This window comes from Lycium ferocissimum, chromosome 9 (genome assembly GCF_029784015.1).
Source record: "Lycium ferocissimum isolate CSIRO_LF1 chromosome 9, AGI_CSIRO_Lferr_CH_V1, whole genome shotgun sequence".
NCBI lineage: Eukaryota > Viridiplantae > Streptophyta > Magnoliopsida > Solanales > Solanaceae > Lycium > Lycium ferocissimum.
The window spans coordinates 63667091-63682883 of record NC_081350.1 but is presented as its reverse complement, the minus strand read 5'-3'; the positions used below and the strand labels follow the sequence as shown (position 1 = coordinate 63682883).

The following is a 15793-nucleotide window of genomic DNA, read 5'->3' as shown; positions in this document are numbered from 1 at the left end:
AAAAATAAAAAATATGTAAGAAGAAGAAAAGAAGAAGAAGAAAAGAAGAAGCACAGAATAAGAAAAGGCGAAGAAGAAGAAGAAGAAACGAAGCAAAAAAGAAGAGCCAAAAATGGTGGAAACGGCGCGAGCGAAACGGGCGTTTTTTTTGGGCTGTAGGGTTTATATGGGTTGGGTCAAAGTGTTAAAAATAAAACTTGGGGGCAATCAGTGTAAAAAATAAAGCTTGGGGTTAAAGTGTTAAAAATATAACTTGGGAGCAAAGTGTAAAAAAATAAAGTTTGGGGTCAAAGTGTTAAAAATATAACTTTGAGGTGAGTCAAACCCCAATCACTAATCCAAAAAATTATCACCCCTACTCAATTTAAAAAAGCTTAGAGTTACTTCAACTCAATTTTAAAACTTATTTGTCACCAATAATTAAAAGCCCCCTATCAACACTATCCCTATTCCCTTGTTTGTTCAAAACCCCCTGGTCCCTCCACTCCTCACTCTGCAAGTGCACGATGACGGACCGTGATCGAACTCGTGAGCGTGAGCGTGACCGAGACCGAGACCGAGATCGTGAGCGTGAGCGTGACCGAGACAGAGATCGGAAACGTGACCGGAGAGATACCCCTGACCATATCAGAACCACCAGTCGACACAGTCGCTCACACACTCGTTCCCCTTCCACTGACCGTCACCGTCGCCGTCACCGTTCTACTTCTCGTTCCCGTTCTCCCACTCACCGTCACCACCGTCACCGTCATCACCGTAGTCCCTCACCTGAAACTCCTCCTAGAAAAAGACACAAAGATGATAGACAAGTTGAGGATTTCGTGGACGGAATAGCAAAAGAACAACAGAAAAAGAAGAAGAACAAGGAGGATGGGAATGACGAAGAGATGATGGATGAGGATGAGATGGAGATGATGAAGAAATTTGGGATACCAACAGGGTTTGATTCTACTAAAGGGAAGCCAGTAGCAGGGAATGATGTAGGTGCTGTTAGAAAAGTCACTAAAAGGCAACCTCGACAGTATATGAATCGACGTGGTGGGTTTAATAGGCCTTTGCCTGCTGAGCTCAATCGCTGACTTTTTCCAGGTTAGGGTTTCTAATTTTCGATATAAAGTTAGAGAATAGTGCATTTTATTTTGGGGTTAGTTGTCAAATTTTGATTATTGTGTTTCAGTTATCACACTATTTTATGAATGCTCTCTATTGCTTTCCTTATTAGTTATCATGTTTTCTTCACTGCTATATTTCCTTTTTCATAAAGCCAGAGTTAGTACATTTATTTTGGGGTTAGTTCTGATATTTTGAGTATTAGAGAGTTGATTGTATGCAAATTCTAGTATTTTGTTGAGGTCCTTAACGATATTATGATAAAACTTTTCCAGGTTAGGGTTCTAAGTTTCTCTCTTATGCTTCAGTTATCGCATTATTTGGCTCTGTATGCTATGTTACGCTTTCTCTATTTGATATATCTTGTTTGCTATGCTTTTTTTACATCTATGTGTTACTTGATCCGAGGGTCTTTCGGAAACAACCTCTCTATCTCCATGAGGTGGGGGTAGGGTTTGCATACACTCTTATCCTCCATAGAGCCCACTTGTGGGATTACACTAGTTATGTTGTTGTTGGGTTCTAATTTTCTCTATAAAGCGTAGAGCTTAGTACATTTATTTTGGTTTTAGCTGTGAAATTTTTAGTATTAGAGAGTTGATTGTGTGCAAATATTTCATACTCAACGGAATTATGATAAAGCTTTTTCAGGTTAGGGTTCTAATTTTCTCTGTAAAGCGGGAGCTTAGTACATTTATTTTGGTTTTAGTTATGAGATTTTAAGTTATTAGAGAGTTGATTTTATGCAGATTCTAGTATTTCGTTTAGCGCCTTAACGGAATTATGATGTTCACGGACAAGTAAATAGTAGTGAGTTTTTACTTCATTTGATTAGGGAGCAAGCATATTTGCAAAGTATCATTGTTTTGGATTTGTTTGAAGATTTGTGAAGAAAGGAAAAGATAAGGCAGACAGTGTAATTCAGTTGTGCTTATCAACATTTTCGTTTAACTTTTGAGTGCTTAACATGTGCATGTTAACCTTGTAAGCGTTTAATTAGGCTTCAAGTACATTCTTGCAAAGTATTTGATTCAGGCGACAGGTTGCCGAAGCAGCGGTGTTTCAAGATTCAGTTCTGCTACCTCTTCTAGATAGTTTAGATAATTTGAAAGTGCATCTGAAAAAAATAATCCCCTCCGAAAAGCTGTTCTTATAAAATTCCCCTCGTTGTAGATTGTGGCACTGTCTTTGTCCTTGTGTCATGTTCACGAAAAATTTGTTTAGAAAGACTTAAGTGTCTGGGAAGCACTTGCTTATTTTGGTGGAATATTTTTGAGAGTGTGCAAGAGATCTGATAGTCATGGAAAAGAGTGGGAACCTTTTGTGCATTAACGGAATTGAGAATGCACTGAGGAATACAATAATGCCAGTTTCAAAAAAAAAAAAAAAAAAAAAAGAATTGAGAATGCACAGGAACATTGATGATCTGTCAATGCATACTTACTTTATTGCGACACAAGTTATGGGTATAAACTGAACCTAACTGATGTTTTTAAGTGTAATTACATGTGAATAGGTTGAGCTTGATATTTATCAATAGTCAAGATTCTCAAGTTAACCTTTAATATTTGAACTAAATTGACAATAGAGGATGCTTGTGAGTCATTCAATGTGCGTTCCCGGTAACATTTTAACCCAGACTGGGTTAACATTCTTTATAATTGGGTCAATTCTCCCTTATGGTTATCTTTGTTTTACATGAAGATGTTGGTTGGAATTATTGAATGGTTTCCAGACTTCGTGGTGTAGCATTTACTGTCTAGTGATTGACACTTAGAAGTCTAAGGTAGGTGAAACATTGTATCATCTTTACCAATTGCAGAAAAATGTAAAACAAAAAAAGACACCGACATACTTATCCAGAAAAAAGCCAAACAGCAACTACGCCTTAATCTCAAACAAATTGGAAAGCGTTATATGAGTCCTCACTACCATATTTTAGATTGAAATAAATTTGTCTCAAGCCAATGTTAAAAAAAAAAAAAAAAGAATGAAATTTTAGTCTTAACTAGAGCTTTGGGAGTCAAGTTGGTATTGCACTGATTAGTTTCTTGAGCTTTGTTTTTTTATGATGCTTAATATAGGTATGACCTTCTTAACAGGACTTGAGATTTGCAAAGTTAGGCTGGGGGCAAGGGTGTACCCAATGTGCCAATGGTAGACCTTAGTAATTGTTCTACCGTGTTATTTTTCTTTTCATGTAGTAGCTCCAAGCTCAATAGAAAAGAGACACCTCTCCTTGGGGCTTTGGTTTAGTGGTAAGAGCGCATTGTATGATGTGTGGCTTAGGCGCACAGTGCACGCCACAAGTTTTAACCCTGCCAGAGACAAAAGGTTGGTATTTATGTGGAGAAGAGTATAAGGGCGGACTTGTTATCGACCGAGCTTCGAACCGAACGCCATTGGCCTGGAGATGTCTCAGTCGTAAAAAAATTATAGAGAGACATTGTTTTAGTCGAGGAGCATGCAAGTTGACCCATACACCATCGTTATCACAAAAATAAGGACCTGGTTTTACTTATATCTTATCAGAAGAAAAGAAAAATATGATGGTGCAGGTTTAATATATATATATAAATATAAATGTTACCAGTCTCAAAAAAAAAGAAGAAAAGAAAAATATGAACCTTGTTTTAGTCTCATTATTTTTTTTTTCTTTTGATATGGTAAACCCCACCCACCCAAACCCCTGCCCAAAAGTCTAGCAGTCCCTTTTTACTTTGTCTCCATTTCCTTGGTGATGCCAATCCCCAAACCGTATGGTTGGAGATGAGGGTCTTTACCACTAGGCGTAACACAACTTTTATGTGTTTCCAAGTTGTAATATCACAGAAGAGAACTTTGGCTTCACCTAATATGTATAGCAAATTGACATATATGATGTTGGAGAATACACTTGTCCTCATTAATTGTGCAAGAGTTTCCAAAGGGGTTCATAATGTCCTCGGCTACCCCACCATTGCCTTAAGGTTCTGGTTGGATGCTTAGATTGGTTAACATGGTATCACAGTCAGACTTTAATGAGCCTGGTCGCACAACCACTGTCTCTCTTCATTTCCTATCACTTTGGACTTATCTCTTTACTCAGTCCATGGAGCTGCTCTGAGCTTTTTTCTCTCTCAAATCAGCCCATCAAGCTACTCATATTGCTCCAGGCCAACTCGTTACAGGCCTAATCCATCTCCCTCTATCTCCACTCCTGTTGAGCTTCCTCTCTCTACTACCAAAAAAAAAAAAAGAATACTAAAAAATTCAGTCCACGTGTAAACCCAAGTACCAGGTTAAATGTGCGGGAGGGTGTCAGGGACTTCACTTGTCTTTCATCGGTTGTATGAGGGTTGTCGAAGGGTTTATAATGTTTTGGGCTTCTCCACCCATTGCCTTGAGGATTTGGGTTTCACATATGATATCTGCAAATCTGTTTATTTTTGATAAGTTTCTGAAGTGTTTTGGTAAACCACTATTTAAATCAGTCCAAGAAGTGCAAACCTTCTTTTCTTGTTTGCTGCAAGATTGTCTTGATATAAGAAGCATGGTAGTTTTCTGCTTAGTAGACATGAGATGAATTCCTGTTATATAAATGGAAAGTCTGTGACAGTGTTGACTATTTGGAGCACAATAAAGGAAGAAATAGACACCAGGGGCTATGCTGATGGCCGATGAATGGTGACCAGTTTCTTAATGGAACAAGAAAAAGGAAAAAGTGGAACCTCGTGAACTCTTTTATTCTCGTCAAGACAGGTCCTTTTTTCCCTCTATCTTTATTCCTGCTCTTCCAGCTTCGTCCCGCTTCAGTTGATGGAAAAACACTGAATTGGACACTATTAGCTGTCTTTGCCCTTAGCTTTTTTTCCCCTTTAATGAAGGTTTAGCCATATCTTTCTGCCCCCCAATTGGCAACTTGGTAAACTGAGTTTATTCTGCACTAGGGTTCTAAGCTTTTACCATAGCACATTGAAAGATTAGAACTGTTACATTACCAAATCCCAGTGTATTTTGCTGAAATTCTTTGCAATTTGGACTCTTTACTGAAGGTAGAAATTGAGAATTAAGAACATTGTCATAGACAAAAGCACGGTATTTTAATGGAGAAGGGTAGAGGGGCGTGCCTATTATCCACCAAGTCTCGAACCATGCTCCGCTGCTCCTCGGGAATATCTTGGTTATCCAAAAAAAAGGAAAACAAATATTATGAATTGTGGTTTGTACATTTTTTAAGCCCTGTTAACTCCTGTATTTATTGCATTAATTTTTCCCTTAGAATGTTACTTTTGCTATATATACCCAAGTCTGGGCTTGTTTTTTTGTACACAATAGCTCCTTTATTTGATAGAGGAAAAAAAAATAGAAAAAATTGTGGCCTCAATACAGAGGCCCTACTCCATAGCAGATTGCAGAAGGCAACTTCAAGTGAAGTCTAGAATATTAATTCTCAAAACAAAAAAAGTCTATTAACTAGATCACTACTCCAAAAAAGAGCAGATTTACCAAAACTAACTCTAGACTCCAAAAATTGGCTAGATTACCATCCCAGAAATTGTCTGCACCCTGCTGAATACTGGGTATACAAAATAGTTTTGTTGCTAGGAAGTTGCAGAAAATTTTGGATCTGGAAACAAGACCTAAGACATAAAAGATGCTAGAACGGGTGGTGAAAAGCAATAAATGACTTTCCTTCTCTGCCTCCTATAAAAAGAAATCCAGAATTCTTTGTTCTTTTTTCGGTGGGGAAATTGGTCATGTTTTTATGCATATAAACAGCAGTACAGAGCTTCTACTGGTAACCAAATACATCCTTCAAATAGAAAAATAAGATTCCCCTAGATGAAAACTTACATTGATTCTATGACTTCACGTATGGATTCGCAATAACTTTACAAAACTTTCTTTACACCAAAAGAAAAAGTAATATACAACTCTTTAGCTTTATCTTCTGTATGGAATTACTTGTACCCTCAAACATCTAAAATTTCTTTCCTTCCAAACTGTCTGGCAAATGCATGCTGGAATCTTTCTCTATCGTTTCTTCTGCTTGACACAACCAGTTACACCACACCAGCATCTCAACAGGTCAGTTGTTAGCTTTGGCATAGTCCAGTTGATTCCAACCTTACTAAAAAAAAAATGCCATAATTCTATTGTAACAACAAAATGTAGAAACTGATGGGAGTTGTCCTCAACTTTTTTTCACATAAATAACATCTGAAGCCGAGTTGATAAAACCCCTCTTCTTAGATTTTCATGTGTCAAACAAGCTTGTTTGACCACCATCCATACAAAGCGTAGTACTTAGCTGGTGCATTTACCTTCCAGATTCGTTTCCAGGGCCATTTCCTGCACTCCCTAGCAGAAATTTGCAGGCTGACTTTACTGTAAAGGTTCTTGTGCTAGTCCCTTTCCAGATTAAGAAATCTTCACTGTTTATTGTACCTTGAACCTGATCAAGTTGGTTTAAAGGTTCAGCAACTCCATCTATTTCGCAGTCATTTGTGATTTAACAATCTTCTAAAACTCAAGTTCCATCCCTGTTGTCCCCTAACTTCTTCTACTTTGGCTTGTGAATTTGTTGTAAATATGAAGAGAGCAGGATTTTGATCCTTTAGAGGACCATGTCCTAGCCAATTATCATCCCAAGCTTTAACATTTCCTTCCATTGCCTAACTTTATTATTTTACATAAAGCTAAGTCATAAAGCGTTGATTGCTTTCCAGTTGCTTACCCCATATGCTGAGCTAACCTTCTTGGTACACCACTGGGATCCTTGTCCATGTTTAACTTCAATTATCTTGCTCCATATAAATTGTTATTCACTGTTGTATCTCCATAACCACGTGAATAAGAGAGTTTTGTTCTGTATCCTCATGTTTTTGATGCCAAAACCCTTGTTCATTGCTTGAAGTGACAGTCTTCCAATTCACCATATGAAAAGCTTTTGTTTCCTTATTCTCCTTCCAGATAAAGTTACTCCGAAGCATGTCTATTCTCTTTTCCACAGTTTCTCCGACTGGTAATGGAAATAGAGACATCACATGGTTGGTAAAGAATACAGCACGTTGGTCACTAAAATCATTCTGTCACCAAGGGAAAGGTATTGGGTTTTCCACTTGGTCACTTCTATCTGTTCTTTCTATCAGTCCTTCCCATATCTCCATAGCGTTGTTTTTGGTGCCCAAAGCTAAGCCCAAATATGTTGTTGGTAAGTTGCCAACTTCATTGGCCAAAGTGCCTGCTACAGTGTGCAGCTGAGACACCACATTAATGGGAAATAGCCAACTTTGAGCCTGTTTGAATTAGCTGAATAAAACAGTTTCTAAGCACCAATGCTGGAAAGCATTTTTTAGGTGTTGGAGCTGATTTTATAACTAGGCAATTACGTGTTTGGACAGATGTGCTGAATCTGAAAATAATTTGTTGATGTGTTTAGTAGAAAAAGTGCTTATCAACACTTTTTCTAATCTGGTAACACTATAAAAAGGTTATTACTATAAGTTTATTTATTTTAAATTGATTCAAATACAAATTAATTTATATTCCATCCACTTTTGATTCTAAATTGACTAGAAAGATAATTTTTAATAAATATATATTATTTATTAGAATAACATATACTCCTTTTGTCCCAATTTATCTAAAGGTGTTTCGAGTTTTGACTAAACATGGAGTTTCAGAATGAAGGAAGACTTTTGAAATTGTGATCCAAAATAAGTTCTAGATATATGTGTAGCTATAATATCTAAGGATAAAATTGGAAGTGTAAAGTCAAATTGTTACTCTGAGAAAATAAGAGAAAATATTATTATTGAATTGTGTATCTACATTATTACATTGAGCCCTATTTATAGACACTACACCCTAATCCTTTTCCATGTAGGGTACTATATACAAATCCTATTCCCATTCCTATTCTAACAGTTATTAAATATAGAAAGGTGTCATTCTTTTTGGGACTGTCTGAAAAGTAGAGTCTCACCTAAATTGGGGTAGAAGGAGTAGTGATTAATACACTATCCGTTTCAATTTATGTGAACCCATTTGATTGGACACGGTGTTTAAGAAAGAAAAAACTTTTAAACTTGTGGTGTTAAATGAGTTCCATATATTTTGTGTGAGTATAAATTATTGCATAAAGGTAAATTATTTCCAAATATAGAAAGTGGTCATTCTTTTTGGCACTGACTAATAAGGAAATAGGTTCGCATAAATTGAGACGGAGAGAATATATTTTATTTTTGATAATCGTGGTGTTAGGGCCAGCGTACACGCACTTTGATTGATTCCACGAGATACGTGCCACCTCCCACCAACAACATATACCGTGTAACTCTGTCTACCAAGGCTAGAACAAATGGGAAGAAATTACCGAGTGATTTTGTCTCTGTTGGGATTTGGGATTTGAGCACAGCCCTCAGGGTTCTCAGCCCACTTCATTGACCACTCGGCTACACCCTTGGGTGCGTAGTAATTAATAATTTGATGACAACTTTTTTATGAAATATAGCATGTTTAAGCCTTACATATTTCTAAGTAGTCAAAACCTTAGTAAAAGCTCTTATAAAAAGAAATTTTTCTACAGAAACCAAAAATGGAGTGTATATAATATTGTTAAGTTGTCTAATATTTGACATTATTTTGAACCACGTGAAAAGTGAAGCTTCTGTTCACCCCAAAAAAGTTGAAAAGAAAAACATTATAACTATGCACATGTAAGAAACAGCCAGTCAATGAAAAAAGAAAAATAATGGAACACTTGGTCAAACAAGAGAGGAGGGAGTGAAGAGTATTTTGGTGAGTTAAGAAAATTTAAGGAATAAAAATGTTCTCTCTCCTGTGTGGTTTGCGAGCTATTAGACAGGAGTTGGGTTTACTCTGTGCGTACTTGAAGGGTAGGCGCTGCAGGTTCCCATGTCATCCTAAAAGAAAAAAAAGTCAATTACTTGGTCAAACCTAAACATTTTTGAAGTTGAAAAGCTATAAGTGGGCAACCCCAACTTATAGCTTTTGGCTTGTTTTGACTATACCAAGTGATTTTAAGCACTTTTTAGTTTTGCAAAACACCAAAACAAGCTAAAAAGTGCTTTAAAGTTGATTTAACCTTCTTTTAAGCCCATCCAAACACTTCATTTTTCTTTCGTTAACATGAAGGCCTGCTACTGCTTCAAACAAAGTTCAAATCTGTCTGATGTGTTTCAACTTTCAACTGTTCAACATTAGCATCACATTCGATCAGAGATTCATCTACATATAGCAAGTGGGATACTTCCATGCTGCATCTTGGTGTGTTTGAGGCCTTGAATCCCCTTTATTATTCATTTTACTAGCCCTTTTGATAATACTTAGCAAGTGGAATGAGCATTTTCTATATCTAGGGTTATTTGTTGGAAAAATTATCTGACAATGTTCTGCGTTTACATGTTAAGGTTCTTCCTTCTTTGCGCTACTTAGAACTCAAATAGTGATTTATAATGTGATTCTTTGTGTGATTTTTGTCTATCTGCAGATGGAAATGCGTTTTCCGCCAAGTGTCTTATATGATTGTGTCCCTTTGTCCAAGTAATGTAGACAATGTAAGATCCTTTCTAATGTCTGTTTAGGTAGTAATGTACTATTTTTCTCAAAGCTTCATGATAATAGGACTTCAATGATGGAGCACAGTTTCACAGTTTGCCGCAGCTTGCACAGACAAGCAGTAACAGATGCACTGAATCGTCACTTCAGGGCCCTGCCAAATAGTTTACTGGTTAATCAAGTGCTCACCCTCCCTTTAAAGCAGTCATCCTTAATCACCATATGTTATCTCATTGAGGTTACTGATGCTAACATGCATTTGGGCCATCACATCTTGTGTTTTGTGTTCTCAGATCTCTCCTGTATGAAAGGCACTTCTTCATAGATCAGCTTACATTTGGATTCGGCTATACTGTTGCTCGCTATGCGCTTGGTCTGTGCACTAAAGTCTTGTATTGATCCCTTTCCTAATACCTTTTGTTGATATTCGTCCTCTTGGTTCCAATGGTGTGAACTCTGTCAATTTGTTTCTTGATGTTATAGAATCATACCCAGTTTTGGGCCATAAGCTTTTTAACTCGGGTGGGGTAGTCTGCATGATGTCTGATGGGTTCACTTTCAGTATGGAACTACTTATAGTGGAAAATGAGGTTTCCACAGGGTAGTAGGTTGATTTTCGTTCCCCTGATGGTATAAATTATAGGATTAAATCTTTTAGTCGTGAGAGGAAAAGAAGGAAAGAGAACAAAATTGTTTTCGGGAAAAAGGGGTTCCTTTCTGGTGTTTTTGTTTTCAAAATTTTTAGGGGGCTGGGTTGGTGGTGCCGTTTAAATTTTCCATGCCACTAATTTGTTGGACTTAGGAGTGACTGGTTGCTAGAAGTAGAACTAAAGTCTTTTTTGTTGTGACAATTTAAGCTCTATTTGGGTACTTCAAGAAGTGATCAACATGACCCAGTTGCGTAGATGGGTAGTTTTGAACTAAGTTGAATTACTTCTTGTTTGATTTTGACATTATCCTCTTTCGTCTAATTTTGTTCATATGATTTATGGTTTATTTGGCCTTTTTTATTATTTTTTTAAATAAACTGTTATGTTTCGGTGTTGATTTATAAAGTAGTAATAGAAAGTCTTACATCATCAAGGAGCTACTTAAACTTTTCTCCGGAGGCCTTAGTGTAGGAAGCTAAGTAAATAGGACACTAAATTAATATTTCAGTGGCCTTAGTGATAGAAAGCTAAGTAAATGCAACACTAAATTAATATTTGCAGTATCTCTTAAGATAGGGTGCCACTGGAAGGTGCCACTGGAAGACTAACATTGTCCTTAGGGCTGCTTCATTGTCGTCCAAAAAAAGGTGTAAAATGAGCAAACATTCTTGGACGTAATAGCAAGTGAATTAATATTTGCAGTATCTCTTAAGATAGGGTGCCACTGGAAGATTAACATTGTTCTTAGGGCTGCTTCATTGTCGTCCAAAAAAGGGTGTAAAATGAGCAAACATTCTTGGACGTAATAGCAAGTGAATTAAGTGCTGAAAGTGAAAATTTCTGATTGAAGGAGCACTAAAGAGTTTTGTGAAAACTTGCTATAATGCCTTCCACCAACTTCTCATTTTGTTTTGGGTGTTTTGTTCGTCGAATGCTAATGAATAAAACTTGCCTCATAATCAAGCCAGAAGGAAGAACTAGGCCAATAGGGAGAAAAGGGATTTGCTTGGGGCGTTAGGGTAGTTATCTCTAGTGCTAGCCCAATAAATTTGTTCAACCATCGCATTAAAGTGTTCTCCAACCATACCTTTTTCTCTTACATGCAGCATCTGCAGAATGCAGGGACTAACACATTTATAAAGGAGTAATAGGATAGTTCACTCTTTCTTTTTAGCTAGGGTAATTTGGTATGGTCTCCTACTATTGTTTAATATTGTTGTTGTTCCAGGGGTTTATAGCCCCCGGTCTTTGACCCGACTAATTCGGATTTGCGTCGAAAAAAGCTCATTATGGGGTTTTAGTGTTCCCTATCATTTATCAAAGGGGTCATTTTATCGCTCACAGACTTCCGGTGAGAAATCTTTATCATTCCCCCACACTGTTAAGAGTCCTTATTGAGCAATATTATGTAATTGTAGTTTTTGACTTTTGAGTTAGATATCTATCATATTTCTGCCCAAGGCTTACCGTTTATTCTTTTGTTTCGCAATTGCTTCAGGAAAAGAGTTTGATTGACGAGGAATTTGACTAGCTCTAATATTTTTTCAAATTGCTAGTGTCTCTTATAGCATCTTTCCTTTAGCATATTATTTCTCGCTATTTATGTTTCAGTGTTCCAAGTACCCTTTCTGAAGGAACATATTGCCCTTTCAACAAATTTAACAAGACAAACACCACCATCATGGAAATCTTGAACATTTCTTTCAACACAGGCTTGTTTTTGAAATTTACTCGAAAATTGCAAGGCACCTTCAACAGCTATGACCATTTACCACCTTGTTGGAAATAGCATTTAGCCATTCCCTTATTTTCCAAAACTAAGAAATACGACTTCAACCATAAACCTTTAGGTCTTGAGTTCAATTCTCGCACCTTTCACCCTTAAGGGCGAAGCTCAGTGTTTTCCAAAAAAACAGAAAGACAACAATTAAAAGGCAGCAAATTAAGGCCATAGGTAGCAGCTTTTATGCTGCAGGTTTTTGAATGAGAAAGGCCATGCACTGGGTCTGTTTAACATTGTCAAATGCCAAGCAACGAATAAAAGCATTTGGGTAAGCTTTCTTGCATTCTTGGATTTCATTGAGAACTTGGGAAGAGTCATTGCAACCAAACATGGGCAACTTCCACAGTGTCCAGTACCTCCCATCATAATAACCTGGCATGCTGCTATTTTCCCTATGTACGTATCCCGCCTATCACGTACACAAAGCAAACGTGTGTGAGGTATTATATAAAGTATGATTTTAATTTTAATATACTGATGGTGTAAATTCACACTATCAGTTAACCTAGAAGCTAGGAGGTTACAAGGGAAGTAAGAATAGTGCAACAACCATAATAAGTGAGATTAATAATCTCAAAAGTATAGGTTTTGGGGAAAACCTCGAGGCCTAACCCCAATGAAAAATCTAGTTGACAAAGTTAACCTTAGTACCTTACTCACCAACAGAGATCATAAATATTAGTTGCGCATGTTCCTGACATACTCATTTCTAAAAAGATATAATCGGACACTTTTAGGTCCCACGTTCATTGTTCAAGAGACGACGAGTAACAACGGCCGAAGTGCGCATATACTCGATCTGGAGACCACCAATTAACCTACTTGGGGATGACTTCAGGCATGCCTGAACTTAAGGGAGGTATGGCCGGGTTCAACTATTTTTACCTTAACTCTAACCATGGCTATATTTAATCATTTTTGAACTTCAGTGAGGTTCCACCATTTTTGCTTAACTTCAATCATGGCTATATTTAGAGCCCGTTTGTCCACGAGAATTATTCTCTTTTTTCACTTTATGATGTTTGGCCATAAAATTTCAAATTGTATTTGGAATTTGGAAAACAGCCAAAACTTATTTTTCACTTTCAATACATTCAAATAACCAAATATTCTTTGCAAAAACTATAACCAAACGCAACCCCATTTTCAACTCCAACTCCAAAATATCAAATAAAGTGAAAAATATAAGGTTTTCACGGCCAAACGCCTATTTAATCATTTTTATTTCAAACAGAAATGCCTGAACTTCAAACATTTTTCAGGCTTTATCAAGCCTAACTTCAAACACCGCATGATTGAAGTTGTCCCGAAATGGATAGATGTGCAAAAGTTTTTAAAAAAATAGGTACATGTTAAATATCTGTGTCCGATTCTTTTTATAAAATTCAATTACCAGAAAAACAAATCCATTAGAAAAAGAAACGTACAGAACTGAAGAAAAAGAAGGGTGTTGTTTCTATTTTGCACGTAAATGATCCTACCTGATCAAATTCAAGGCATGGAATCCAACCCTTTTTGATCATGTAATCAACCTCCTTTGCAATCGAGTCTGCTGATATAGGTGGAAGATATGACAGTGTCTCAAACTTCTTATTGTCGATCGGATTCCAAGTCTGTTATTTACCAACAGCCAAGAATAAGCAAACAATTAAAAAACAAGAAAGAAATATTCGAAGAAATAATTTTACTGAAAACTATAATTTAGTGCTTACATAATGGGATTACAATGGTTTTAATTAATCTCCATCAGGTCACTTAACATATTTAAGATTCCACTTCCAAATCACTTACATATTGGGATCACAAACGAAAACGGGCCAAATTTACCCTCTACTTTAAAATAGTAGCCACATTCATCCTCCGTTATATTATGTGGCCAAATTTACTGTTAACAAAGTTTTCGAAATCATTCTCAAACCAAACGGAATTCCCCAATTTTCACTTTATGAACTCATAAACTTGTAACCCACAACCCATTTAACTCATATATAAAAAGAAATGACGCGGGTTAAATTCCCAATTAAGCTGTATATTCCCAAAGTAAACATTTATATTAAGTAAACATTTATATGTGCAAAATGCTCAAAATTTTGTCAACACAACTTATAGCTAATTTGTGCTCGCTTAAGATTTTGAAATATGCACATTTCAGAAATTTTTATTCTTTTTAATATTACAAACTACAGGAATAATATTTTTTAATAGCTCACAAAAATATTGATCCTCATCTTTAAATTTGTTAGCCTTTATCTTTAAATTTGTTAGCGTTTACCAACAGGAATTTTAGTTTTTTTTTTTTTTTTTTTTTTTTTTTTTGTGTAAAAAAATTCATACCCCTTGATTAATTAGCTTCAATTAATTAATATAAACCACTTTATTCTAAATCAGGTAATTAAATTGGGAATTGGGGAGTCTGTTAGGTTTGAAGTAACTTTTTGAAAACTTCATTAACGGTGGCGGCAAATTTGACCACAGTATAAAAATTGAACAAAAGGATGTTATAGCTGAGAATGACAAATGAATCATTTAATGGTGCTCTAAGTAACTTAAAAGTAATGGTACTCTAACCGATTTTTTTTCCAATCCAATATTTTCCATGCATAACATAAATTTATATATTAAAATTAACTAAAATTGAAGCGAATAGTAGATCTGAATCCATAACTTTAAAAAAACAATGATATCAATGCTAAAAAAGGTTAGAATTCATAAATTCATACTTTTTTTTTGGGGATAATTTCAATTATAATATACAATCCATCATAAAATATTACTTCCACATAGCCATATTTTAATTTACATGCATAGCCAACTTTTTTTTTTTTGGTAACATTGTTTATACACGATATACAACATTATACACTTACTGTAGACAGCGTATAAATCTTGTATAATAATGTATAAAAGGGCTATTTCGGGTGAGATTAGAAATATGGGCTATTTCGTGTAAAATTTTTCACCAAATAGACATAAAGTGTTATTTTCCTTTTATTTTTTTTTGCCGTTGCAAATACTTAAGCTTGCTATAACATGTTAGATTACACTGGTGATATAAAACCTATTTACACTGTTCATGCATCTAGCTTAGATCCAAAACTAAATAGAAAGTCGAAAGTGAATTACTTTAAGTGTGCAGAGCAAGAAGTAAATCAAAATAAGCAGAACACAAAGACCGAAGTTCAAGAACCAAAATCATAATTTTTATGGAGAGAAAACAATTCTTTTACCTTCATGCAGTAAGTTTTAGAGCCATTGGAAATATTTTTTCGACCCCAAGTGATTGTACTATCCTTAGCAGGAAAAACCATGGAGCTGTTGGATTTTAAACCAAGATAGGTTGATCCACCAGCTGCAATTGGAGCTGCAAAACTTGAGACAGACATGTTTGCTTCACTACGAAGTCCTTTAGTTATGACAAGTATATAAAAAAATGAGTTTCAATGAAAGGGACGTGATGCTTTTATGTTCAAAGTAATGTGAGTTTTTGTTGGTATTCTTGAAGTGGTTACATAAGAGGACAAAGGAGAGTGAGGTAACAGCCCCGGGGGGGGGGGGGGGGTATAGTGAAGGGGTATGTAGTAGGGTTGGGTGGAAGACGATATCTTCAAGGATGATGGATAATTGTGTATAGGCATAACGGCATTGGGTTCATCACCATTCTGTTGCAATAGTTATTACAATTGCA

At 36.1% G+C, this 15793-nt stretch overlaps 2 protein-coding genes across 5 annotated transcripts; one reads left to right on the top strand and one right to left on the bottom strand.

Moving 5' to 3' along the window:
* Positions 1-442: 442 nt before the first annotated feature.
* On the top strand, positions 443-10120 carry LOC132031473 (uncharacterized). Of its 3 annotated transcripts, none has more exons than XR_009408277.1 (3): positions 443-1089; positions 9608-9674; positions 9763-10120. XR_009408277.1 is itself a non-coding variant. In XM_059421451.1 (2 exons), exon 1 carries the CDS (start codon positions 507-509, stop codon positions 1077-1079), a length of 573 nt encoding a protein of 190 aa, XP_059277434.1. In that variant the 5' UTR covers positions 443-506; the 3' UTR covers positions 1080-1089; positions 9608-10120. The 3 variants fall into 3 exon arrangements, 1 of the variants encoding a protein (XP_059277434.1); XR_009408276.1 differs by having other exon boundaries at positions 9742-10120; XM_059421451.1 differs by having other exon boundaries at positions 9608-10120.
* A 2030-nt stretch (positions 10121-12150) lies between these two features.
* On the bottom strand, positions 12151-15585 carry LOC132031474 (ribulose bisphosphate carboxylase small subunit, chloroplastic 3-like). Of its 2 annotated transcripts, none has more exons than XM_059421453.1 (3): positions 15336-15585; positions 13590-13694; positions 12151-12517 (listed from the first exon to the last, which is right to left on the bottom strand). In XM_059421453.1, the coding sequence occupies exons 1-3, from the start codon at positions 15489-15491 to the stop codon at positions 12290-12292; spliced, it is 489 nt and encodes a 162-aa protein (XP_059277436.1). In that variant the 5' UTR covers positions 15492-15585; the 3' UTR covers positions 12151-12289. The 2 variants fall into 2 exon arrangements, with proteins under 2 accessions (XP_059277436.1, XP_059277435.1); XM_059421452.1 differs by having other exon boundaries at positions 13590-13721; positions 15336-15573.
* Positions 15586-15793: the final 208 nt, after the last annotated feature.